Source organism: Heloderma suspectum, chromosome 8, assembly GCF_057233095.1.
Source record: "Heloderma suspectum isolate Gila_16-S chromosome 8, 16-S_ref, whole genome shotgun sequence".
In the NCBI taxonomy this organism is placed as follows: domain Eukaryota; kingdom Metazoa; phylum Chordata; class Lepidosauria; order Squamata; family Helodermatidae; genus Heloderma; species Heloderma suspectum.
In genome coordinates this window covers 46294086-46320643 of record NC_139465.1, presented here as the reverse complement: position 1 = coordinate 46320643, position 26558 = coordinate 46294086, and the positions used below count along the sequence as shown (strand labels likewise).

The window sequence follows — 26558 nt, the reverse complement described above, 5'->3', positions numbered from 1 at the left end:
CTCAGCTTGCTGTTGCTCTTCAAGCTTCTTGAAAATGGAAGTCCTTCAGAAAATGGAAGCCTTGCCCAAGTGAGGAAAACAAAAGGCAGCACAAGCTTGCACAAAGGCGATGCAAGCAGACAAAATGAGTTGCAAAAAAGCATTTTGAAGAGCATACTGCTAGCAACATCAACATCAATAAAGAATTCTTTAAATGTATCAGAAGAAGAAAACCAGCTAAGGAGGCAGTTGGACCATTGGATGACAATGGAGTTAAAGGAGTACTGAAGGAGAAGATTGCAGAGAAACTGAATGAATTCTTTTCATCCATCTTCACTGCAGAAGATATAGGACAGATACCTATACCTGAACTGATGTTTTCAGGAAGGGAGTCTGAGAAACTGAGGCAAATAGTGGAGACAAAAGATGAAGTTCTCAACCTTATTGATCAATTGAAAGCAAATAAATCACCAGGCCCAGATGGTATCCATCCTAGAGTTCTCAAAGAACTCAAATATAAAGTTGCTGATCTTCTAACCAAAATATGTAACATGTCCCTAAGATCAGCCTCTATACCAGAGGACTGGAAGATGGCCAATGTAACACCAATTTTCAAAAAGGGTTCCAGGGACAATTCAGGAAATTACAGGCCTGTTAGCGTAACATCTGTTCCAAGTAAACTGGTTGAAGGCATTATTAAAGATAAAATTAGTAAGCATATAGAAGGACAAGCCCTGCTGAAAAAGAATCAACATGGCTTCCCCAAAGTTAAGTCCTGTCTCACTAACCGTTTAGAGTTCTTTGAGAGTGTCAATAAACATGCAGACAGCGGTGATCTGGTAGACATTGTTTACTTGGACTTCCAAAAGGCTTTTGACAAAGTCCCTCACCAAAGACTCTTGAACAATTACCTAGAGAGGTAGTGGGCTCTCCTGCACTGGAGGCATTCAAGACAAGGCTGGACAGCCATCTGTCAGGGATGCTCTGACTTGGATTCCTGCATTGAGGACGGGGTTGGACTTGATGGACTTATAGGCCCCTTCCAACCCTACTATTCTATGCTTATGTCCTCTTATGGATCAGTAACTGGTCAAAGACCAGAAAGGAGAGAGTAGGAATAGTAAATTCTCCCAACGGAGGGAAGTACATAGTGGGGTCCCATAGGGATCTGTTTTAGGACCAATGCTTTTCAACCTGTTCATAGAATCATAAGAATAGTAGGGTTGGAAGGGCCTACAAGGCCATCGAGTCCAACTCCCCGCTCAATGCAGGAATCCAAGTCAGAGCATCCCTGACAGATGGCTGTCCAGCCTCGTCTTGAATGCCTCCAGCGTGGGAGAGCCCACCAGAATGGGCATCTAAATGGCAAATGCGGTTCAATGTAAGCAAGTGTACAGTGATGCACGTTGGGGCAAAATATCCCAACTTCAAGTATAGCCTGATGGGATCTGAGCTAGCAGTGACCGACGAGGAAAGAGATCTTGGGATTGTGGTGGACAGCTCAATGAAGATGTCAACCCAATGTGCGGCCGCTGTAAAAAAGGCAAACTCCATGATAGGCATAATTAGAAAAGGAATTGAGAATAAAACTGCCAATATCATACTGCCCTTATATATATCTATGGTGCGCCCACACTTAGAATAATGTGTCCAGTTCTGGTTACAACTAAAAAAAAGATATTGTAGAGCTGGAAAAAGCGAAGAAAGGGGCAACTAAAATGATCAAGGGGCTGGAACATCTCTCTTATGAGGGAAGGTTACAATAGCTGGGCTTGTTTAGCTTGGAAAAAGGGAGGGTAAGGGGAAACATGACAGAGGTCTACAAAATTATGCATGGTGTGGAGAATGTGGATAGGGAGACATTTCTCTCTCTCTCTCTCATAATACTAGAACCTGGGTCATCCTATGAAGCTGATTGGTGGGAGATTCAGGACAGATAAAAGGAAGGACTTCATCACACAGTGCAACTGTGGAATTCGCTACCACAGGGTGTAGTGATGGCCACCCGTTTGTATGGCTTTAAAAGGGGGTTGGACAAATTCCTGGCGGAAAAGGCTATCAATGGCTACTAGTCCTGATGGCTATGTACTACCTCCAGTACCACAGGCAGTGAGCCTATGTACACCAGTTGCTGGGGAACATGGGTGGGAGGGTGCTGTTGCGCTCGTGTCCTCCTTGCGGGTCCCAGTTGACAGCTGGTTGGCCACTGTGTGAACACAATGCTGGACTAGATGGACCCTGGTCTGATCCAGCAGGGCTCTTCTTATGTACAGCAGCACAGAACATTCTGGTTTTCCCAAGTCCGCACTGCCCCCTGGTGTTTATCTGAAAGACTGACAATGCCATGTCTCTCCTCCCCACTCATCCCCAGTACATTTCTGTGGCTTTTGAAACAGTCCATGAAAAAATCTCTGTACTTTTATTTCTCGTTGTAACTGTTTTTTGCTAACAGACCTGCCTGATAACCAGGCGGCTTCACTGCTCTCAACCAGAGAATGATGCAAATGTCTCTTGTGGGGCACCATCCGCTTTAGGGAGAGGAAGGATTCCAAAGCTTCTCACTGGAAGACGGTATTCCTCCAGGACAAGCTACTACAAGATCAGGTCCTGGAGATTTTACTCCACTGTCTTCCACATGAACAGAGCATCATTTTCATCTATGCTTCACATTTCCACATGCCGCAACTCGCCCAATAGTTGCGTTGGCATGAAACGGTGGCTGCTAATGTAGCACCCATACTGATAGATGCCCACGGAACACCCCCAGCACTCATAGCCGCAAAGGCAAAACCACCCATGGGGGAGACCGGTGCTGTCCCCCTGTCAAGCTGTCCATGTCAGTTTGGCCCTCCAGTGGTGGCTCTTGACCATTCCGTTAGTACGCCACTGCTCTGGGGCTCCTACCGCAGGGGGAAGGAGAAAAACTTCTTGCCAGACTTGCAACGAACTTCAGCCCCAGGGATTCGCAGAAGGTACGAGGAGTCCTCAAACCCATCCACAATCTCCTGAAAAAGACCAAGGAGGGGAGCACCAAGTCATTCAGAACATACTTTATACTCCCATTTTGGCCCATCTACTCTATCAATGAGTTTCAGGCCCAATTCAAGGTGCCGGTTTGGACTTTTAAAGCCCTTCACAGCCAGAGCCCTGCATCCATCAGGGAAGACCTTCTCCTATACATACCTCCCTGTCCCCCTGCTCGATCTTCCATCCTTTACAGAACTAAGAAGGTGTGTAGAAGTCCATTACAGTTGCAACATGCTCTTTGGAACTCCCTACTGAGAAGGGGTAAAAAGCTCCCAGGGAAGCTTTTCATCACAAGCTGTTGCCTCGCACACTTCCACAAGTTGTAAAGGGATCTCAAGAAATGCTGTGAGCCAGCCTTCCCCAACCTGGTGTCTTCCAGATGTTTTGGACCACAACTCCCAAGATGCTTGACCATTGGTAGTGGTGGCAGGGGCTGATGGGGGTTGAAGCCTACAACATCTTGAGGGCAATAGGTTGGGGAAGGCTGTTATAAGCAAACCAGTGCATGCGCGTGCACACCCCCCCCCTTTCAGCCCTCAAAGCCAGTGGATTCCTCAAAACTCTAGGCTTACTCCAGGACTAGCTAAAGATAGTCAAGCTGGTTACCTGCAGCTCCTGAAGACACTGGCCTTCAAGTTCTTTAGAGAGGTTCCCAACACACCATGCAAGGCTGAGATGGAACGATGGATTCTGTACAGAAGCAAGGAAGAACCAGACGCCTTGAATCAGGGCAGGTTGCACCAACTCAGCAAGACATGACTGCCCACCCCAGGACATCCAAGCACTTCTGAAATTCCTGAGCACTGACCGTTAACTTTCTTCCATGAAATAGGACCCTTGGGCAAGGGCTGAGAGGTTTTGTGGCAGTGGCTTCCTTGCCATGCTTCTGTTGCGATGACTGGTCTGTGCACATATCAAATGGGGACTGCAGAAGAAATTTGGGGTACCGTTGTCTTGCTTCAGCAGGTAGAAGATATACAAAGTCCAGCTCAAGCATAACATCCTCTGCCGAGCAGAGTGTTTAGAATGTTTGCCATGGAGAAATTCTCCAAAATTCTGGCTTGTGGGCAATGAGCTGCATGCTGGTGCTCCTGCTTTGCTCTCCCCACTACCGAGGCGGCTAAACAAACCAGGCAAGGTTTGTTCACATGTCATTTGAACTGAGATTCCTAGCTTGTTGCTCCACTGACAGACCAGAATCACAAGCCAGGATTTGTTGTTTGCTTATGATTCCTGGCTTACTCCCAAACAAGCTAGGAACCCCAGTTCAGAAAACACACTAAACAAATCTTTCTGGTTTGTTCAGTGGTTGGCATAATGGGGAAGAGTGAAGTCGAAGTGAATGGGTTGCATTCACCAGCACATAGCTAATTTATAATACTTAATTCTGGCTTAGCGTGTCATATGAACACGGTCACAGAATGCCTTGGAATTGGTCAGTCATGTTGGCTTTTAACAAAGCTCTGCAACAAGGATATAAGATTGCTGCCAGCACTTCCCCGCAGATCTTTTTGGAAAAATGCCTGTAACTAAAATGGGACCAGTGAAGTAACTAGGTGTAAAAATCTCTTCTGTATGGAAAAGTAATCTTTAAAGATGCCTTTTATAGAGAAGATAATGAAATTACCACAAATAGGAAGATGTAAACTTTTCATAGTAATGGCAAACTGCTGCTATGTCAATACTTCTTGTCAATTCCTACGTAATTTTGGCAGATTTTTTTAAAAGGGGGATTATTAGAAGTCTCTAACTCCATACTGCCAAAAAGGAAATGTTAGGAATACCTAACATTTTATACAGAGCTGCAGCCTTTGCTAGTATTGTCTATAAAAGAGAAGAGGCATCTTAGTTGAAACTTGAGCAAAATTATTAAATGTCTACAATTTTCTAGGTGCTGTACAAAGATTAAAAAGCCATCTAATCGACAGTATACAAAAGGAATATGGGATAAAAACAGAGACAGAAAAACAAGCCAATTCAGACACTAATGTATTATTTAATAAATGTATATACCATTTACTATATTTACAAAGTATTTCTAAGTTGTCTAATTCATAATGTTACACAAATATTTAATGCTTAGGAGGAAAGGCCACTGTGGGGAGACCCATTATGAGAGAGGAGAAATGATGGTGGGTCCCAGCCAAGCCAATGGGTGGGTTTTGCAGTCTCACCCATACAATTTCTATGTAGTTTAGAACATAAAATACAATCTCAGAAGATAATCTATATCCCATTACATGCTTGATCTCCCAGAGAACCTGGGATACCCTCTTGTTAATAAGAATGTGCAACGTAAGAAGCTCAGTACTGTCTACTGCATTGACTGGTAGCAGCTCTCCTGGAATCCAGACAGGAGACCTTCCCAGCCCTACCTGAAGATGCTGAGGACAGGCACGTGTTTCTAGCCAAACAGAAGGCAACAGTCCCCTCCTTTTTGTGAGGTGGAGCGTTATACTGCTTATTTCTCTGCCCCACCTGTGAGAGGTAAACTGGACTTGCCTCCATGGAAGGGCCATGGCTCAGTGGCAGAGTCCCTGCATGACATGCAGTAGATCCCACGTTCAATCCCCAGCAGCATCTCCAGCTAGTGCTAGGAAATACTCCTGCCTGAAACCCTGGCAATCCGCTACCAGTCAATGTTGGCGATACTGGGCTAGACGGACCGAGGGTCTGACTCAGGATGAGGCAGCTTCCTGGGCTCCACCTCAGAATCTCAAGATATTTTGCCTCACTACTTAAATATTTTGCAGGAGTCACCCTACTGGTTGCAAAGAGACACAGACAGAGCCCAAGAGTGCCTTTGAGAGAGCTAAGAACACCCTTCTCCACTCCAGCCACTGACATGTCTGAGCCACACTGGATAGCATTTATGCCAGGAAATCCCCTTCCCTGTAGAATTCCCTCCTTCTGGAGATCTGCCGGAGTCTGAACAGCTTCAGAAGTGCTGCTAATTAGTGTAGTGCTGTGCCAAAAATTTCTCCCATTTTTCCAACCATTCTCATTCAATTTGATAGAAAATAAATTGCTTCTGAAAAGAAATTCAATGGAGAAGAAAATTTCATGGAAATTCTCATGGGCTGGGTTCAGGGTTCGTGTGCTTACCTTGCTGATGACGTGGCCAAGGAGTGCACATGAGTATCCTGTCTTTCACTGTACACTTATCTTTCCTGTGGCCTCCTCAGCTTCCCACACCTCAATTAAAGCCCAGGGGAAGACATCGTGAGGTAATTCCCCCATAGGGCTTTTTCAGATCAGGAGGTGCAGGCAGCCTGAGAGGCTGCAGAGCAATGGAGAGATGTGTAATAGAAAGGAAACGCACAGCACCCTTGGCTGCCTCACAGTGATTAAGTAAACTCAAAAACAACACCACAGGAAATTCAAAAGAAATTGTTTCCTGGACCTAGACACAACACTGTCCTCATACCTGCATTGTGGAGGATGAAAAATGGGGGCCAGGCTGCCAATACAGTTCCTGCTGTTTGCCACCTGCAGCAGCAGCAGCACAGCACAAGAAAAAAAAGAAAGAGGCGGGGCTGCAACCCTTGCCAATGGCGAGTCCTGCCTGTGAGAAACGGTTGGAGAATCTCTCCTCCCCATGGAGAAATCTGGTGAAATGGTCCCCCCAATTTCTCTGCCCAAAAAGAGGGTGGCGAAGTTTCCAAGGCCATTTGAACACACCTCTGCTGTTAATACCTCAGGGAGGGGAATAAAACTGTCGGAGGTAGGGTTTAAATATCTATTTTAACTGGTTATTATGTACTGTTTTAATATACTGCTCCCACCATCCCCACAGCCTTCATTATTGAGCAGCAATGCCTTTTGCAGACTCAGTTCCTCTTCTCACCCCACTCTACCTGAAAACATGGAAAGCCTAACCTTGTAGAAAGGTGTCAGATTAAAGTCCTCCATAACTCTGTCCACTTCGGAAATCAACTCCAAGAACTGAGAATGGCCAGAAGAAACCTCCAGGCCAATGAAGGTCCTGCAGAAAGAGTTTGATAGAGAATCTCAGAGCACCTCTACGGGGTTAATAGCCACCACAAGTGCCACCTCTGCTCCAGGATAAAAGAATAATAGAACAATAAAAGCATCAAAAATCAAAATGAACAAGAGCGTTGAATGTCACATTACTGAAAGCCACAGGAAGTGAGCTGCCTATCGCTTGCCCTGTGCCCTCGCAGCGGTGGTGGCAACCCCCTGCCATTCTGCTGAGGCCAATGAGAATATGACCCACCCACAGCCATAGTAAGAGGAACAGGAGCCTAGCTACCGCTCCCAAGGGTGGAGGCAGCCTGTGTGTTCATCTGAACCCTGTACAGATTTAGAATCTCGATGGCTGTGGACAGAAGTCTGAAAATGCGGGCTGTGTGCACTGGAGTCTGAAGGAGGGTGACATTCCCTGAGGCTCCTGGTACTTGACCTCCCTCCTCAAGAGCAGGCCCTCTGATCTTCCCTCTTTACCAACCACTTCCTTGCACAAAGATTCTGCACGTGCAAATGAAGCAATGTTATAGAAGACTACCCCATTGACATTTCTATTCCCGGTACACGTTGCAGGGCTATTTGAGGGGCGGATCCGTAGTCAATCACCTACCTGGTTTTGGCCTGATTGGTGTAAACCTTCACTTGGTCTGCTCTGCAGATGAACCTGAAACATAGGAGAGAATCCACCTAATCTGAGAAGATGAAAAACAGGATTTGGAGAAAGGAGACCGCCAGGGCATGGATGACAATGGCCTGGAGCAGAGGCCAGTTCCTCCACCCTTCTAAAAGGCTGAAATGCCTTCCCTAAGGCCTAGTTACTGGCAGTAAGAACATGGTCTTTTTTGCATTTTTTACCCCAACCCTTTTGCCTTTGGTTCCACACACTTCGCTTTCAGCCCTGGGGCCACAGATGAGAGCTTCTCTGACACTGAATTCAGCCCTGAGGCTGAAAGACGTTGTGGAGGGAAGATCTATTCCAGCCTGGGAAGGCAGAGGAGAACCTTCACCCATCCCGGCTAAGCATCCATGCTAGGCATGTCCCAGGCAAGCTGATATGTAAACAAATCTATTGTCTGTCAGTCTACTGACCTCCTCTATTCCTCCCTGATAACTCTTACAAAATTGCCAATCTAACCTCAAGGCGACAGCAAAATTATACGCCACTTTTACTTTGTTTAATCTTTAAACTTTTTTAAAAGCCTTTTCAAGATCTCTCCCCACACTACTACCCTGGATATTGTCAGAACTGAGAGGAAAAAGGCTATATTTTTGCCTCAGAAAGGGACACAGGAAAAAGCCTGCCATTCCGAAAAGTTCAGGCTTATCATATCCTGCTGACTTGAACACCTGTGAGGCCCTTGTCTGCCTCTTTGGCAGAATCACAAAACAACCTGCCAGAGGAGATATGCTCCCCCATCCATACATTATAGAATCATTTCCTCCCCCATCCCTCACCCCTACTTCATATCGGAAAGAGAAAAGGCCATTTTCCCTCTGCTCCTTGCAATATTTGCTCCCTTCCCTAGAAGTTTTTGTATACTCTTCCTAGTCGGCTCTATTCTCAAGCTGCTCCCTACAATCCTGATGGTTACTTTGAAACTGTTGTCTTCCTGACCCAGTTTTCTGTTTGTGAGGCTGCTGGCAGCTTGAACTGAAACTGTGTTAAATCCGTTCCTCTTGGCAACACACGTTAAGAGATGCAGCCTGGGAGTCCTGAAAGATCTTACCTATGGAAGGAGGCCAGGCGTTCCTTGAGGGACTGGACAAAAGGGTTTATCCAGTGATAGCGCAGGACCACACCTTGAGAGAGGCTGATGTGGAATTCCTTCATTGCAGTCAGCGAAGGCACATACGCGCGCGCCTGCAAGAGGAGGAGCTGCAGCAGGTCCAGGAAGTCCTCTTGAGCTTCATCTATATAGAAAGATGGAATGGGTAGGGGACTAAAGACCTCAGTAGGTAAAGGACCGGAGACCTTGGTCGAACCTCTGCTAAGCCAAGGTGCAACTAGGTGGCCCTGGGCAAGTCACTGTTTTCTGGGCCTCAGCTATCTACTGCAAAACGGGAATTACAGAGTAGTTGTGAAACTGAACAAGGAAAAAAAAGACTGGAATGTAATTTGCACATTGAAGTCCCATACCCACAAGCAAGCCGCTTGGACCCAGTTTCCTTCACAGAAGGGTAGAGGAAGATTTGTCTTGGCCTAGAATGCTATCCCAAAGGCCCAGAGTTGTGCTACTGAATGAACTATTTTTGCACCATTAAGGGATAGTATAGTAGAGGACCTTAAAGGTACAAATCAGGAAACCTCCCGTTCAAATCTTGCTTCTGCTCTGAACTCCCTTGGTGGCCTAAGACAAACCATCTCTCTTGTTGGTGTGCATTTTGATTCAGTCTTCCCAAACCAATATACCAACCCAAACATAGCTATCCTTCCTAAATTAACCTAAAATCACCTAAATTAACACCTCTTGATTATGTTCCTTGCTGTATTCAGTACAGTTACAAAATGCTGGGTGCATTTCATCTCCATGAAATGGATGAAATGCGCCCAGCATTTTGGAACTGGACTGAATACAGCAAGGAACATAATCAAGAAGTGTTAATTGAGGTGATTTTGCAGTTTTATACACTAAAAAAAATAGTGGGCTGCGAGCTCTGGGTTTTGCTGCTGGGGACAAACGGTGCTTCCAGATGGAGGGCTCCTAGTGCCACTGATCAGAAGGCCTGGTGCAGCTATTCCATCTTTCTTCTTAATGGACTTTCTATGGTAAGAGACAGAAAGAGCAGTGGGAAAACACTGGGGGGTTATGAGTGGAAGACCATGTTCAGATGCCCTGTAAAATTCCGTGAATGAGGCAGGGAGATGGCACCATAAAAGCCTCATCTCAAGGCACCCTAAGCCTCTTTTTGGTCTTGTTGGCTGGAGCACCAGCAGCAGATTACAGGGCATTCAGTGGGGTCACATGGAACCACTGGCTCTGGACAAAACTTTCTGCAGGAATCTGGCTCTCTGTGTGTGCGCCAAGGCTGATTAGATTTGTATAGTGTTCTTATAAAGCATTTGTCAATTGTATGGCATTTATTTTTGGTAGAAAGGCAATTAATACAACAGTAATAAAATGTAAGGATATAGTGTCCACACCATCCCTAAAAGGGCTTCAGTTAAAACAGTAATTTAAAGCGTCTTAGAAACTCTAGAGCCAACCCATGAGTTGGGCCTCTTACCTTATGAGCAACAGCAGGATAATGTTGCACAGATTGAGATTATGTAAGTGAAGTGCTTTTGACAGATCTAGCACTCTACTAATGCCAGGAATGATGACTCAAAATCCCTACAGATCACAATGGCCCTACGATATGTTATTATGTCCCAAAAGGAGGAGTGTTTCAAACTCTCCAGGATCGCAGCAGGACTGCCTTGTAAGGGCTGCAAGTCCCACTGAGTTGAATGGGAATGCCTTTCCAGGACATGTGGTTAAAAGAGCAGACTGGGCACTTTGGGCCACTGATTTTAAGGGGAGACAACTGGGACTTACCGAATTGGCCCTCTACTTTATTGCCATATAGAAAGGCATATGTACAGACTGCTACATCCTAATACTATAGTCTGTAAAAATGCCTTGAGTTTACATACTCTGAACATTCTGAGGGGAGAATGGGAGTTATCCAAACATCCGAAGAGGTAGGCAGGGATCACAAAGAGTCAGTAGGCTAGCACCACCCTTGGTTCATCCACTCTAGTCCAAGTCAGGGGATCCTCAGACCTCCTGGATAATCTTGGGGCAACTAAAACACAGGTTCAAGCTGACACCCTCTGGTTTAGTTTCCAAGCCCAAAACATTACATGGTAGCAAGTCACTCAGCCCAAAGGCACTGAAGTTAGCACTGAGATTTACCTGGAAGGAGACACACACAACTCTAGAGGTAGAGAAGTAGTTTATTAAGATGGGGGCAGCGGTGGGGGGAGGGGGGGAGGAAAAGTTATACAGATAATCATAGAGAATCTTTAACACAATACCCCAAACAAAATAACAAAGCACTAGCCCAACCTGTACTATACATTACTGAAGTAAGGGCTTGGGCTCCAAACTACAGTGACCCTCAAGAGTCCTTTTGTCTGACCCAATCACTTCATTTTCCCTGCATTCAGTTGCTTCTTTGTAATCTGGTAATGCATAAGTAGCTCATAACAAAAGAGCAGGTGACCAGAAATCCACTTGCCAGTACCCCAGCAGCACACACACCCTTCCTCCAAACTCTTCACTTGGCTGCGGATTGGAGGTGAAACAGGGGTCTCTTGCCTCTTCCAAATCCCAGCACAAATGAAATCTTCCCCCCTCCTCCTCAAGCCCTTCAGGGGAGGGACTAGTGGTATGCACACAGAAAGTCAAGCCATATCTGTGGGCCTTGTTAGAGAGTTTTAGATGTTGCATTCTTTGGAGTGTAATTCTTTGCAAAGCAGCCTGCCACTGAAATTTGGAAGGATAACATATCTTGGAAATAACTGGATGGTTTGCTAACATAAGCATGATCCTGAACCTTGAAACATCCATCATCATATATACCAGGGCTGGGGAAGGTTTTTTTTTCTATGAAAAGCCTTTGATCCATGGCAGAAGTCTTCAGAGGGCTAGATCTGAAGGTGAGCAGAGCAAAATTTGATGGTGGGTGGAGTTTGCAGCATTGCATAACTATCTCTGTGCCATCCCATCTCTTTGCTACTTGGTATGCAGAGCTTCCCACTCTCCCTCCATCCACTAGGTGACATGCTGAAGGCATGCTCCTGCCATTCCACCCCACGTCCCACCACTGGTCTGAACTGATCACTTACAGAGGGCTTCCCCCTCTACATCCATTTCAGGTGTCCCCTCCCAGATCCCCCTCTACTCTTGATCCCAGAACTCACTGCAGGGCTCCCCACTCCACCCAGAGACAGCTAGGTCTTCGTCCCCTTGGCTACCTCTACCACAAGCGAAGAGGCGATTCCCAGAGGGGTGGTCCAGAGAGCCAGAAGACACTGTAGGCCACGTGAGACATATACTAACAGCACACTCAATTCACCCACAAAAGGGAGGTATCAGCAGTCCTGGGGAAACCTCAACGTTTACAGAAGCACCAAAAACCTTTAGAAAGAAATCCTAAGCTAGGGTGGTGGTGGTGGGAGACACAACAAAAGTCCAATGAAAACTGAGCATGGTCAGTGGCTATGGAATGAAGACTGATTGTTGTGGGGGAAAGAGAAAACCGGGATGGGGAGTGGAATGGAGTGTCCTGGAAGAGGGCATGCTGAACAGGAGCACCCCAAACTGCAACATTTTGTTGCAGGTTCACTTGTTCCCTCTATTTCCAGTGTGGAGACTGTGAGTGTGATTGCTTACGTAGCCAAAAGAGCACCATCCCTGGACAAGAGGGTGGTATCAGAAGTCTTCGGGGAACCCCCAAGAAACACAAAAATCTTTCTCTAGAAAAACCCCGAGCGGGGATCCCCAAAACAGCCCAATGAGGCAGAGCTTGCTCAATGCTGGGGAAGGGGGGGAAGGCACCAGGGGGATGAAAAACTGTGTGGGATGGGAGTATCATGGAGGACATGGCTGCATGACTAATTGAAGCACTTAAAAGGAGCACTCCACACTGCAACGTTTTGTTGCTGGTTCCACCTGTTCTTTCTGAACATGACTGCAGTTATATGATCTCTGCTGCTTCAGAGACAAGTTATTTTCCTCCTTACTATGAATGCGTTCTAATGGGGCACTTCTAAAGAGCTGCCCTTTCATTGTTTCGTTGCTTCTACAATCGTTTTTTGTCATGGACATGCATCTGTTAAGGATGTTCTGTCAGCCACAGACAGATTTGAATGTGTTGCTTTGGCCACCTCCCTCCTCCTGGTATTCTGCAGCCATACAGTGTATGGAACTGGAAGACAGAGACATGGAGGGACTTACAAGGCACGTAGACATGCGTTGCCCAGTTGCCTCGCTCATGGGGGAAGGTTCGCAGGCGGCCTCCATGTTTGCTGCTGTCATCCACCACAACCTCCTTCTCCTCCTGGTCTCTGAACATACTTAGCACGCTGTCTGGTATAGGAAGTCGAGGAGCTGTTACACTGCAAAAGACAAAGAGAATTCCCTTCGAAATATTCTTGAGAGAAATGGACCAGCTCACTCTTGGCCCCTGGACACTGCACTCAACTTGCTGATCTACTGACAGCCATAGCATAGGTTTTGCAAGCCATATCCAATGATGGTGAAAATGTGCAAAACTAATACAAGAGAATTAGCAATCAGATGCTGAAGGCTATAGTTGGCCAGGAAAAGCTGTGTAGCGAGTGCAAGATACAGAGAAAGAGAGAGATTCCGTCTGCCTATAAAGCTCAGGAATAAGCAGATCTGAGAAAAAAAGGGCACAAAAAATTGTATTTCAAATTCTTAGCACCCAACATCAGGGTTGTATCCAGTGTGGGAGCTTCTCAGCCCTAAGGAAAGCCACTTAAATGTTATCACAGAAGTGAAACTGGTGTGTCAGTTTCCACCCCCAACCCCTCAGAACTGAGAAGAAACAGCCTAATCCTAGGAAAGCCAAAGCTGCCCGTTTTACACAACCAGCAGGTTCAGAATAACAGATGAAAAAGGGCCACAGCTCAGTTGTAGGTAGTGATGTGGGTTTTCAGAAAAACGGTAAACTGGAAAATCTGCCTATGCAAATTAGGTTTGCCTAGTGAAATTTGCTCCAGAAAATTTTCTGATGCCCTAGAGAGTGATCTAATTTAGCATATTTATTGTACTTCTATCTAGTAAAAACAAAGCTAAAAAAGCACCCCATGTTAATTTTTGTCCCAATGCACCCCAAGTAACTGACCTGAAATATCTGAGGGGAAAAATAAAGCACAAATTTAAATGTGATTTAAATGGTGTATCACATAGATTTTTTTAATTGGACTACTTGTAAAAACTGAAAGACAACAACATACTTACCTTACGTTGTTTACATCTAAGGAAGAGACACTGCAAACTGTTAACACGCTAAGGGAGCAATCCCACCTGGATAGGCAGCCACCTCCGAACTTGAGAGGCAACCGCCTATCCAATGCAGGGCAGGAGAAGTGTGGAGGGGATTGTCCCTTCCATGCTTCAGCCATCCTGCATTTGCAGCTAGACAGCCGATTTCGGCTGTCTAGCCGCAGGAAGTCGGAGCATGGGAAGCGGCAGCCGGACGACACGTTGGATGTGTTGTATCGGATTTCCGACTTCCCCGCCCTGGAACGCCCTGTTTTCACTGCTCCACGCTCCTCTTCCGAGCACAGAGCAGTTCCGTAGTGCCTATGAGGCAGCACAGGAGGGGGTGCAGGTTGGTTCTCAAGGAACCAACCTATCCGATGGCCACCCAGCCACTGACTAGCGGCCATAGGATTGCGCCCTAAGGGTGCAATCCTATGCATGTTTCGACAGAAAAAAGTCCTACAATGCCCAGCATTCTCCAGCCAACTACATCTAAACATGAACTTTAATACATTTTAGCAATCCAAAGAACTGAGCATGATATCATAGAATCATAAGAATAGTAGGGTTGGAAGGGGCCTACAAGGCCATCAAGTCCAACCCTGCTCAGTGCAGGAATCTAAGTCAGAGCATCCCTGACAGACGGCTGTCCAGCCTCATCTTGAATGCCTCCAGTGTGGGAGAGCCCACCACCTCCCTAGGTCATTGGTTCCATTGTCGTATTGCTCTAACAGTCAGGAAGTTTTTCCTGATGTTCAGCCGGAATCTGGCTGCCTGTCACTTGAGCCCATTATTCCGTGGCCTGCACTCTGGGATGATCGAGAAGAGATCCTGGCCTTCCTCTCTGTGACAACCTTTCAAGGACTTGAAGAGCGCTATCCTATCTCCCCTCAGTCTTCTCTTCTCAAGGCTAAACATGCCCAGTTCTTTCAGTCTCTCTTCATAGGGCTTTGTTTCCAGTCCCCTGATCATCTTTGTTGCCCTCCTCTGAACCCTCTCCAGTTTGTCTGCATCCTTCTTAAAGTGTGGTGCCCAGAACTGGACACAGTACTCCAGATGAGGCCTAACCAGTGCTGAGTAGAGGGGAACTAGTACTTCCCGGGATTTGGAAGCTATGCTTCTATTAATGCAGCCCAAAAGAGCATTGGCCTTTTTTGCAGCCACATCACATTGCTGGCTCATCTTCAGCTTGTGATCGACAACAATTCCAAGATCCTTCTCGCTTGTAGTGTTGTTGAGCCATGTATCCCCCATCTTGTAACTGTGTGTTTGGTTTCTTTTTCCTAGGTGCAGAACTTGGCATTTATCCCTATTCAATGTCATTCTGTGGTTTTCTGCCCAGCGCTCCAGTCTATCCAGATCACTTTGAATTTTGTTTCTGTTTTCCAAAGTATTAGCTATCCCACCCAATTTTGTGTCATCTGCAAATTTGATCAGCATTCCCTGCACTTCCTCCTCCAAGTCATTAATAAAAATGTTGAAGAGCACTAGGCGCAGGACTGAGCCCTGCGGTACCCCACTCGTTACCTCTCCCCAGTTGGAGAAGGTCCCATCGAGAAGCACTCTTTGAGTCCGATTCTGTAGCCAACTGTGGATCTACCGGATTGTTGTTTCACCCAACCCACTGTTAGCTAGTTTGCTCATCAGGATATCATGGGGCTCTTTGTCGAAAGCTTTGCTGAAGTCAAGGAATATGATGTCTACAGCATTCCCACAGTCTCCAAGGGAGGTCACTTGATCAAAAAATGAGATCAGATTCTTCTGGCAAGAATTGTTTTGGACAAATCCATGTTGGCTTCAAGGAATCACGGCATTGTTTTCAAGGTGCTTCCAAATGGATTGCTTTATCATCTGCTCCAGAATTTTCCCAGGGATTGATGTCAGACTGACTGGTCTGTAGTTCCCAGGTTCCTCCTTTTTACCCTTTTTGAAGATAGGGACAACATTAGCCCTCCTCCAGTCATCTGGCACTTCACCCGTCCTCCATGATTTCTCAAAAAGAATAGACAGCGGTTCTGAAGAGTTCTTCTGCCAGTTCCTTTATTACTCTAGGATGCAGTTCATCTGACCCTGGAGATTTGAACTCATTCAAAGTAATTAAGTGTTCCTTGATCATATGCCTATCGATCTCAAGCTGCAATCCTGCCCCTTCAGCCTGTACTTCGCCTTTGCCAGGAGGCTCATAGACCCTCTTTTGGGAGAAGACTGAGCCAAAGTAGGAATTGAGCACCTCTGCCTTTTCTTTGTCATCTGTTATCATTTGGCCATCCTGATTTAATAGCTGAACAACCATTTCTTTCCTCTGCCTTTTACTATGCATGTAGCTGAAGAAAGCCTCTTTGTTGCTTTTAGCATCCCTCACTAACCTCAGCTCGTTCTCAGCTTTAGCCTTCCTGACACCATCCCTGCAATTCTGTGCTACCTGCCTGTACTCTTCCTTTGTTGCCTGGCCTTCTTTCCACTTCCTATATGCGTGCTTTTTTGTTTTCAGGTCATCCCTAAGCTTTTTGTGAAGCCACACTGGCTTCTTCTGTTGTCTTCCACCTTTTCTTCTTGTTGGAATGGTTTGTAATTGTGCCTTGAGAATTGCCTTTTTTAAAAGCTCCCACCCATCTTGGACTCCTTTTCTCATTAGCGTCGCTTGCCATGGGACCTTACTGATCATTGTTCTGAGTTTATTAAAATCAGCTTTCCTCAAATCCAGGGTACGCGTTTGACTACACGCGGCTTTTGCTTCCCTTAGAACCAAGAACTCAAGTACAACATGGTCGCTTTCCCCCAGAGTTCCTGTAACTGCTACTTGATCCACTAAGTCATCTCTGTTGGTTAGGATCAAGTCAAGGATAGCCAATCCTCTAGTTCCTTCCTCTACTTTCTGTAGGAGGAAGTTATCCACCACACAAGTCAGGAAGTTCCTGGAGGAGCCATGTTTTGCAGAATTTGTCTCCCAACAAATATGGGGGAAATTGAAGTCCCCTGTCGCTACTACATCATGCTTCCTTAAAACATTGGCTATTTGCTTTTCAAAAGTTTCATCCTCGTCTTCTCCTTGATTGGGTGGCCGGTAGCAGACTCCGACCACCAGGTTCCTTTTATTCTTTGCTGACAACCACTCATCTACAACATAGAATCATAGAATAGTGGGATTGGAAGGGACCTACAAGGCCATCAAGTCCAACCCTGCTCAGTGCAGGAATCTAAGTCAGAGCATCCCTGACAGACGGCTGTCCAGCCTCGTCTTGAATGCCACCAGTGTGGGAGAGCCCACATTGAAATTGCCAAGCTTGCCTCATATTGTATTTGCAATTGACATCTGTTCATTGCTATTAATTAACTTATGAAATGGGAAATTTCCACAGAAAAATAAAGCGCTGGTGAAAATGTCTGCCCCACACCATTTGTGGGGGGCCGTTTTGCCGGCTGAAAGTCATTTGTTGGCAGTTCCAGCTAAAAGGACTGAGACCAAGATGGGCAGAGGCAGTTGGGGGCGGGGGGAAGAGAGCGGCTACCCAGCAGCACAGACAAAATTGGGCTGCTTTAATGGGCCGCAATCTGACTCCGCATAAAGTAGCTTGCCCATGATCAGCCCCGAGAGCCAGGCACCTCCTCCTGACTGGCACAGGGCCTGCCTGTTCTTAAGTCTGGTGGTGGCATTAGGGGCAGAACAACCTGGTGCTATCCGGAAGTTTTGAAATACAGCTCTCATCAGCCCCTACCAGCAAGGCCAATGATCAGATATTATGGCATATGTAGTCCAAAACATCTGTAAGGTACCAAGTTGCTGCTTGCCCGTTAAACCATTCCTTGCTCCAGTACACACATTTAGGCGACTCTTTGCAAGGCACTGCCCGGGGGGGGGGGGGGGCTGGGAAGTGGCGCCGGGCCCTGCCACACCCCAGGAGGGGGGCGAGGGCTGGAGGATATCCTGAAAGGCTTCCCAGTGTGCGCGGGGGGCAACTGTGGGCGAGCAGCTCCTGCGCAGGCAAGGCAGGCCGGCGCTTTGCGCAGCGGGCGCCAGGCAAGGAGCGCGGGCGCAGGGGGCTTCCAGGCCAGGCGGCGCCCTCGCCCCGCCTCAGCCACGGAGTATTCCGGGGCGGGGGCTGCAGACGAGGTCACCGCCTCCTCGGGGCGCCCGTGCTGTCCCGCCGCTTCCGCGGCCTTCTCCCTCCCGCCACAACACCCCTCGCGGAAGGGAAGGCGGAGCGGCCGCGCGATGCGGGGGCCCGCTGGCCGCACCACAGCCCCTCCGAGCAGCCGCTCCCCAACCTGGCGCCCCCAGGTAGGTCGGGCTGCGACTCCCAGCACGCCCCAACCGGCACGGCCCGCGGGGGGTGATGGGGGTTGCAGTCCGACTCGTCCGGAAGGCGCCAGCTCGGGGAAGGCTCGCGAGCGGCTGGTGCCGCCTCCGGGGAGGGAAGAGAAGGGACCGCCGGAGCCCGCCCGCCCGCCCCTCTGAGGAGAACGGCGGGAGCCCACCTGGCGCGGGGGGCGGCCGCGGCGCCCGCGCCGCCGTCCCCCCGCGGAGGCGGAGCTGCTGCTGGGGCTGCGCCGCGCGGGGAGAGGCCGCTCTCGTCCTCCGAGCCGGAGCTGCTGTAGCCCACCAGCGCCGCCCCGCTCATGGCCGCCCGAGGAAGGCGGCCCGGGCGCCTGCGCAGAAGCGCCGCTCCCGGCGGCCCCCGCGCCCCTCGCCGCGACGGGGCCGACTGGCGCCGCGCAGGCGCGAGGAGCCGCCGCGCGGCCGCGCGGGTCCCGGCGCCCGCCCGCGCTTGGCCGCCGCCCCGGGCGGAAGGGCGCTGCCGGGGGCCGCCCCCCGCCTGGCGCCCTCCGGGGTGCTGGGCCGCGGCGCCCCCGGCTGCGCTGCCGTGGCCGGGGGACGGAGCTGTGGCCCAGCGCCGCCGGGGGGCCTCGGGGGGCGAGGAGGCCGGCCGGGCACCTGCCCGGGATGCTCGGCTCGGGCTCGGGCTCCTGCGCCGCGCGGGGGCCGGGCTCCGGGGCCTGGCAGGCGCCTTCCGGCCCCGCTGGTCCGCTGCTGCGTAGTCCAGGCTGAGCGGAGACGGGCGGCGGGAGGTGCAGCCCAGCGCATCGGCTCCAGATCGGGGAGGCGGAGGGCGCCTTCGCGCTGAGCTTTCATCCTGCGATTGAGCTTGTTCCTTCGTGTCTCCTGCACTGAATGCCGCTTGTTCCGTTTTTAAATAGATCGCAGACAATGAGGTATCCAGTTACCCTGGCGGAGGCTGCCCCGGGAATAATGGGACGGGGGAGAAATCCACGGCTTTTAGCCCAGCTGCGATGAGAAGGCAGCATCTCCACTCGGGGGAGCGACGGCAGCAGAAAGGAGCTCAAGTGTGGCGTCTCTTGTGAACAAAAGGAAGGAGAGGCTCCTCCTGCGCAAGCACCGGGTCACTGCTGACCCCTAGAGGGACACCGCTTGCGCTGGCGTTTTCGTGGCAGACTGGAGCGGGGTGGTTTGCCTTTGCCCTTCCCCCAGCAAGCTGGGTACCCATTTTACCAGCCTCGGAAGGATGGAAGGCTTGAGTTGACCTGTGCCGACTACCGGAGACCCAGCTTCCTCTGGGATTGAACTCGGGTGGTGGGGGGAGTTTTGGTTGCAATGCTGCTGCCTACCACTCCGCCCCACAATAAGCAGGACCGCTAACAACGTGGTGCACTTTCTCATTCAGGAGAGCTGGGTGTGAACCTATAGTGGAGGGATCTGTGCCAGCTGAGGAGCTTCAGGGGTTGGCAGCCCTTCTGCACTGGCCAAACATCAGATACACCACTGCCAAGACAGCTGCAGCAGTGGAAGTTCCCCAGTACATCTGCAGAACAGCCAGAATGGGGCGGAATCATGGATGGGGTGGCACGGTGGAGGCCCACACTTGCAGCAAGTTGTATATTTAATTGTATAAATGAGGGTCCCCAGTTGTTTGTTGGACTACAATTTAGTGGAGATGTTTGGACTACAGCCCCCACCATCCCCAACCACTGGCCATGCTGGCTGGGGGTGGCGGGACTTGACCTTCACACTGAGCTTTTATCCTGCGATTGAGATCGATCCTTCATCTGGCGACCTAGGTTGGGAAAGGCTATGTAAGATAAAGTATATAGCAGAGCCAGTGTGGTATAGTGGCTAGAGTGTTGGACTGGGAGCCAGGAGATCCAGGTTCTAGTCCCCAGTCGGCCATGGAAGCTCACTGGGTGACTTTGGGCCAGTCACACTCTCAGCCAACCCTGTTGTGAGGATAAAATGGAGAGGAGGAGGAGGATAATGTAAGCTGCCTTGGGTTCCTTGCAAGAGGAAAATGGGATATAAATGTGGTTAAAAATAATATATCCCAGGCTCTCCCAGCTGGTGCCCTCCAGATGTGTTGGACTGCAACTCCCAGCATTCCTAGCCAGCATGTCCCCCATGCAGTGTACACAGCTGGAGGGCGCCAGATCGGGGCTCCTTCACACTGAGCTTTTATCCTGCGATTGAGATTGTTCCTTCATGTCTCCTGCACTAAATGCCCTTTGTTCCGTTTCTAAATAGATCGCAAATAATGAGGTATCAAATTACCAGTTGTGTTCTGCTTCAGTTTCCTTCGTGAAAAGAGGAAAAGCTGCAAGAAGAGGAGTGAGATCAATGAGAGGGGGAGAAGGGGGGGGAAGGAGGTGTGGGAAAAGGAAGTACATGAAAAAAGGAGTCTGTGATCCTGCATTTAAAACGGAAGCAGAAAGCCCTGTTTAAACTGCAGGATTTTAGGCTGGTGTGGAGATGCCCTGAGACACCCTTGGAATCCACATACACACCCCGCTGGTGGAGCGACTTTACAGACCTGGCACAGAAAATTCCCTTTCTGCTGACTTCAGTTAAGGAGCTGTTGCTTTTTCAAAAATAGCTGCCCCTGCCCCAGGACCATTTCCATAACACAGTATAGGATATGTTGTCACCGAACACTCAATCGCAGCACACCATCACCAGTATAAAAGCCCCACACTGGAAGACCCTAATTCAGTTGGGGGTGGGGGTGTTTCATTGTTGGTGGACTGCACCCCACAGATTCAAACAGACTCTGCTTCCAAACAAACATCCAAGTTTTTATTTAAACAAGGGCTTTGTATCAGAGTTCTCTCAGGCTCTGGCCACTCTCTCCTCAGACCGGAAGCAGCTGGTGTTGATCTGAACTACTTGCTGGTTCCTCCCAGGAAACAACCCATTAAGGCTGAATCCAGCAGTTCTATATTGTTACAGGGTGGGGGTGTCCCCTGCCTGGGAATGATGGGAGTTATAGTACAACACCTGTGGAGTGCGCCAGGCCTGGAAAAACTCCACATCTGATATCCACAAAAGCTTACACCATAATACATTTGTTAGTCTATAGAACACCACGAGACTCTTTGTTGACTTTTCTTCCTAGAATCCTCCCTCAGTTTGGGACTCCACAGACACAAACACCCAGCCTTACCCACCACTGGCTTCTCCTCTTTCTGCTCATTCACAGTCTCTGTACTGCAAGCACCCAAGCCTCTCAGGCTGCGCAAGTGGGATGGGTGCTACTTCCAGGCTACACGTAAGGCAGCCAGTTGGGGTGGGGGGAGGATTGATGCAGGGGAGGGGTAAGGAGGCCAGCTGGGATGCTAAACTGGGGGGGGGGAGTGTTGTGTGGTGCCAGGGTGAGGAACAAAAGGGCTGGGTGCCGTTTGTCCCTACAATAGCAGGCCTCTGGTTCACGCAGCACTCCTGCTGATCAGCTCGTGTGCTGGCGGGGCAGGGGAGTCTGGCTGAAAGAAAGCGTCGCTTATGATATCCCCACAATGTAGTCCACTCTGCTGGGGGTGCACCTGGATCCGTCTCTGTCACTGGAAGCCCAAGTGGCCACTGTGGCTCAGAGTGCCTTCTACCAGCTTCAGTGGCTTCTCCTGGATAGGGATATCTTGGCTACGGTGGTACAGGTGCTAGTAACCTCCAGGCTGGATTACTGCAACATGTTTTGTGTGGGGCTTCCATTAAGATTGCCCCAGAAGCTGGAGCTGGTGTAACCCCATCGAGAGCATCAGGGTTAAAATAAATGGAGCAAAGAATAAAAGGAACCTGGTGGTCGGAGTCTACTACTGGCCACCCAATCAAGGAGAAGATGAGGATGAAATTTCTGAAAAGCAAATTGCTAGTGTTTCAAGGAAGCAGGATGTTGTAATAGGGGACTTCAATTTCCCCAATATTTGTTGGGGGCAAATTCTGCAAAACATGTACCTCCAAGAAATTCCTGACTTGTGCTGCTGATAACATCTTCCTACAGAAAGTAGAGGAAGGAACTAGAGGATCGGCTATCCTTGACTTGATCCTAACCAACAGAGATGACTTAGTGGATCAAGTCGCAGTTACGGGAACTCTGCGGGAAAGCGACCATGTTACACTTGAGTTCTTCATTCTAAAGCCAAGTGTAGCCAAACACATACCCTGGATTTTAGGAAAGCCGATTTTAATAAACTCAGAACAATGATCAGTAAGATCCCATGGCAAGTGACACTAATAAGGAAAGGAGTCCAAGATGGGTGGGAGCTTTTTAAAAAGGCATTTCTCAAGGCACAATTACAAACAATTCCAACCAGAAGAAAAGGTGGAAGACAACAGAAGAAGCCAATGTAGCTTCACAAAAAGCTTGGAGATGACCTAAAAACAAAAAAGGATACACACAGGAAGTGGAAGGAAGGGCAAGCTACAAGGGAAGAGTACAGGCAGGTAGCACAGAAATGCAGGGATGGTGTCAGGAAGGCTAAAGCTGAGAACGAGCTGAGGTTAGCGAGGGATGCTAAAAGCAACAAAGAGGCTTTCTTCAGCTACATGCATAGTAAAAGGCAGAGGAAATAAATGGTTGTTCAGCTATTAAATCAGGATGGCCAAATGATAACAGATGACAAAGAAAAGGCAGAGGTGCTCAATTCCTACTTTGGCTCCGTCTTCTCCCAAAAGAGGGTCTATGAGCCTCCTGGCAAAGGCGAAGTACAGGCTGAAGGGGCAGGATTGCAGCTTGAGATTGATAGGCATATGTATGGTCAAGGAACACCTAGTGACTGAATGAGTTCAAATCTCCAGGGCCAGATGAACTGCATCCTAGAGTAATAAAGGAACTGGCAGAAGAACTCTCAGAACCGCTGTCTATTCTCTTTGAGAAATCATGGAGGACGGGGGAAGTGCCAGATGACTGGAGGAGGGCTAATGTTGTCCTTATCCTCAAAAAGGGCAACAAGGGGGAACCTGGGAACTACAGACCAGTCAGTCTGACATCAGCCCCTGGAAAAAGTTTGGAGCAGATTATGAAGCAATCCTGTAAGCTTCTTGAAAACCATCTGTCAGGGATGCTTTGACTCGGGATTCCTACACTGAGCAGGGGGTTGGACTCAATGGTCTCATAGGCCCTAATATTCTATGATTCTATGAATGCAGCAGCTTGGCTGTTTTCAGGAGGTGCCCCTTTTCAGCATTCAACTACTTTGCTGAGAGCACTGCACTGGCTGCCTGTTACCTGGCCAGGTTTAAGTTATGCTACTGATGTATAAAGCCCAAAACAGCTTGGGGCCACAATATTTGAAAGAGCGCCTTCTCCCTTACCAGCCTGCCTGGTCGCTGAGGTCACTGAACGAGGTGCTCCTGGGGGTTCCGCATTGGCCTGTGGTCTGTTTGGAGTCCACTCGGGGTAAAGTTTTAGTGTCCTGCCTAATTCCTCTCCGTGGAATTCCCTGCCAGTTGATACATTGCTCTGTTTTCGGCAACTGCTAAATAGATTCTTATTTAAACTATCTTTTCCTGAGTAAAAGACCAGCCAGTTTTATTGGTACACTTTGATTTTAAATGTTTTTTTTCTTTTGTATTTTGACTTTTTTTATTATTACTGTTCACTGCTCAGGATTTTTTTTCAGATGTAGAGTGGTTTATAGATATTCCAAATAAAACCTAAGGGCACAATCCTAATGCATGTTTAGGCAGAAAAAAGTCCTACAACTCACAGCATTCCCCAGTCAGGCATGCTGGCTAGGGAATGCCAGGAGTTATAGGACATTTTTTCTGTCTAAACATGCATAGGATTGTGCCTTAACTTTTAAAACTTGACAGACAGACAGACAGACAAAGAGAGATTCACATGGGTAGCTGTTTCAGGAGGTTATTACATACTACTGTGTAATATCCTGGTGAAACAGCTATTCATGTGACCCTTTCTTTTAAGCTTTAAAATGGTTAGGATTTATTTATAACATTTACAAATCACTCTACATCTGAAAAAATCAGCTTCACTCAAGTACCAACCTGTGTGAGAAAATAGAAGCCTCCTCAAAATCAGAATTGCTGGGGAACTGGGGACACAGGTCTCATCAGAGATTTTGTGGTTTCCTGACCAGGCCAAAGAGCAAGATGTCCAATGCTTCATTCATAACCGGCTGGTGGCCACTGACCTATCTACCTTCTCTCCTCCAGCTCCCCTGCAACAAACTATTGGAACCACCATCTCTGTCCCACCAGAGCCCAAATGTAAACTTTCAGAAAGACAATGGCAAGTTTCTGGCCACCAAAACGCAGGGCAAAACTGGTGCACCTTTCTACATCCAGCATGAATTTAAAAATATAATGAGCCCTGCTTGTACAGAGATGTGTGTGGGGGGGAGAACTTTGGGAAACACAAATTTCTCCCAATTTTTCCAAAAATCCCTTGGAAAAAACTGTGTTTCCCCATTCTCCGCCCACCTCCCACTCCCACTTATATGGAGGAGATGAGATGGCAGGGACTTGAGAGGTGCAAGATCCCAAGCCTGGTGGTGGGGCGGTGGTGGTGCTAGTGAAGAAGTTTTGGCAGATGTGGGAGAGGACCCCTTTGAAGAAGGCTCTTTCAGTTGACAGGAGCATGGGGAGCAGTGGTAGACAGGGTAAGTAACCTCTTAACCAAAAGGGTCAGGGCTCAAACCAGCTAGAAGCCACACTAATCCCAAATGGTGCTGTTCTCTTGGAATACTCAATGCTCTTTAGTATCACCATATCCAGAGCTGAATCCCCTAGAAATAAAAACTGGTTCTGTGGATGAGACCAGGTTAGCACTTGGGACAATGACTGAAGCAGTAATCCTAAACATACTTACTAGGGAGTAAGCCTTAAGAACACCGTTGGACTTACTTCTGAGTAGAAATGCTTAGGGTTATTCATTTATTAATGTATTTAAAGTATTTTTCTCCTGCTCCTCAGCCAAAAAGGATCCCAGAGCAGCCTACAAACATCAGGTAAACAAGATGGTCCCTGCCCACACACCTACAAACTAAGAAGACACAACACACAAGGAAAAAGGGATGGGGAGGGAAGAGAAAAAAAAAAGTCTTCCAAAAGGGCTGGTATAATGGCCCTGCTTCCCCTCTCATTTGTGTGGGTTGCCTGTTCGTTGTGCGGAGGGCGTAAATGATGTACCTGGGGGAGGATTTTGGCCACGGGTGTGTGAACGACAGGATCTCTGGCCTGAAAGCATATGCTGTGGTTTTTGTTGTTTATTCAGTCTCTTCTGATTCTTCGTGACTTCATGGACCAGCCCACAGAGCTTCCTGTCAGCCGTCGCCACCCCCAGCTCCCCCAAGGTCAAGTCTATGCTGTGGTTATACTGAAGCAAATACAATGTGCTCTACACATGGTCAGATAACCTAGTCATTATTTCTTGCATGCTGAAGTAAGTTGCCTTATACTGAGTGAGGTCATTGATCCATCTAGTTCGCTATTGTCTAGTCTTGACTGGCCGTTGCGGTTCTGAATATTGGGACTGGATCCTTTAAAAAACAAACAAACTAGGAACTGAATCTAGGACTTTCTGCATGCCAAGCACACAATCTACCACTAACCGATGGCACCCACCTTCCCATGTTTCAGGAGTGCCATTCAATTCATGGTGTGTGCATGCCCACAGACCCCCCCTTTTGATGGCAGGCTTGCTCTTGGCACTGTCCTAGTCAGTATGATTATTGTTCTAGTATTGTGTGATTTATGAACAAAGCCCAGTTCGCTATAAACTTTTCAGTCATCAGTTGCCCTTCTCTAGTTCATAATACATACTTTGCATGTGCCATAACTTCTGCCCCACGTGATATCCAAGTCAAGCACTCATAAGCATTTGAGGCTCAAACATTTCCAGTGGGCTGCTCCCACCTTGATCCTGGCCACAACCTGAGGATTCCTTAGCACAGGCCCCGTCCTCTCCCCTTTAGGTCATATAAAAATGAGTCAATGGGTTTCACGTGATTCTGAACATGCAGTCAATGTGGCTTCGCTGTTGTTAGGTTTTTTCCTCTCCCTCCCCGCAACTTCCTTTTTGTATCTGATGATATAAGACATCTGATGAAGAAATCTGGAGATCTCAAAAGCTTGCTCATTTGGGGGGTGATCCTTTGGTTGGCCTGGTAAAGGCATTACACCAGTATGAATTTTCGAATGAGTTTCACGGAATTTCCTGTCCTGTGATGTTATTAAGTAGTTCCAATATTTCCACCTAGAATCGCAGAATAGCAGGGTTGGAAGGGGCCCACAAGGCCATCGAGTCCAACCCCCTGCTCAGTGCAGGAATC

At 48.2% G+C, this 26558-nt stretch overlaps 1 protein-coding gene and 1 long non-coding RNA gene across 2 annotated transcripts; one reads left to right on the top strand and one right to left on the bottom strand.

The window, feature by feature from the left end:
• Positions 1-812: 812 nt before the first annotated feature.
• On the top strand, positions 813-2372 carry LOC146339144 (uncharacterized). Its single transcript, XR_014784639.1, has 2 exons — positions 813-901; positions 1329-2372. It is a non-coding gene; the product is annotated as an uncharacterized LOC146339144 (long non-coding RNA).
• Positions 2373-2382: 10 nt separating this feature from the next.
• Positions 2383-18622, bottom strand: USB1 (U6 snRNA biogenesis phosphodiesterase 1). Its single transcript, XM_084812282.1, has 7 exons — positions 18465-18622; positions 12936-13096; positions 8721-8904; positions 7604-7657; positions 6886-6991; positions 3613-3696; positions 2383-2984 (listed from the first exon to the last, which is right to left on the bottom strand). Exons 1-7 carry the CDS (start codon positions 18605-18607, stop codon positions 2880-2882), a joined length of 837 nt encoding a protein of 278 aa, XP_084668408.1. The 5' UTR covers positions 18608-18622; the 3' UTR covers positions 2383-2879.
• Between the last annotated feature and the right edge of the window lie 7936 nt (positions 18623-26558).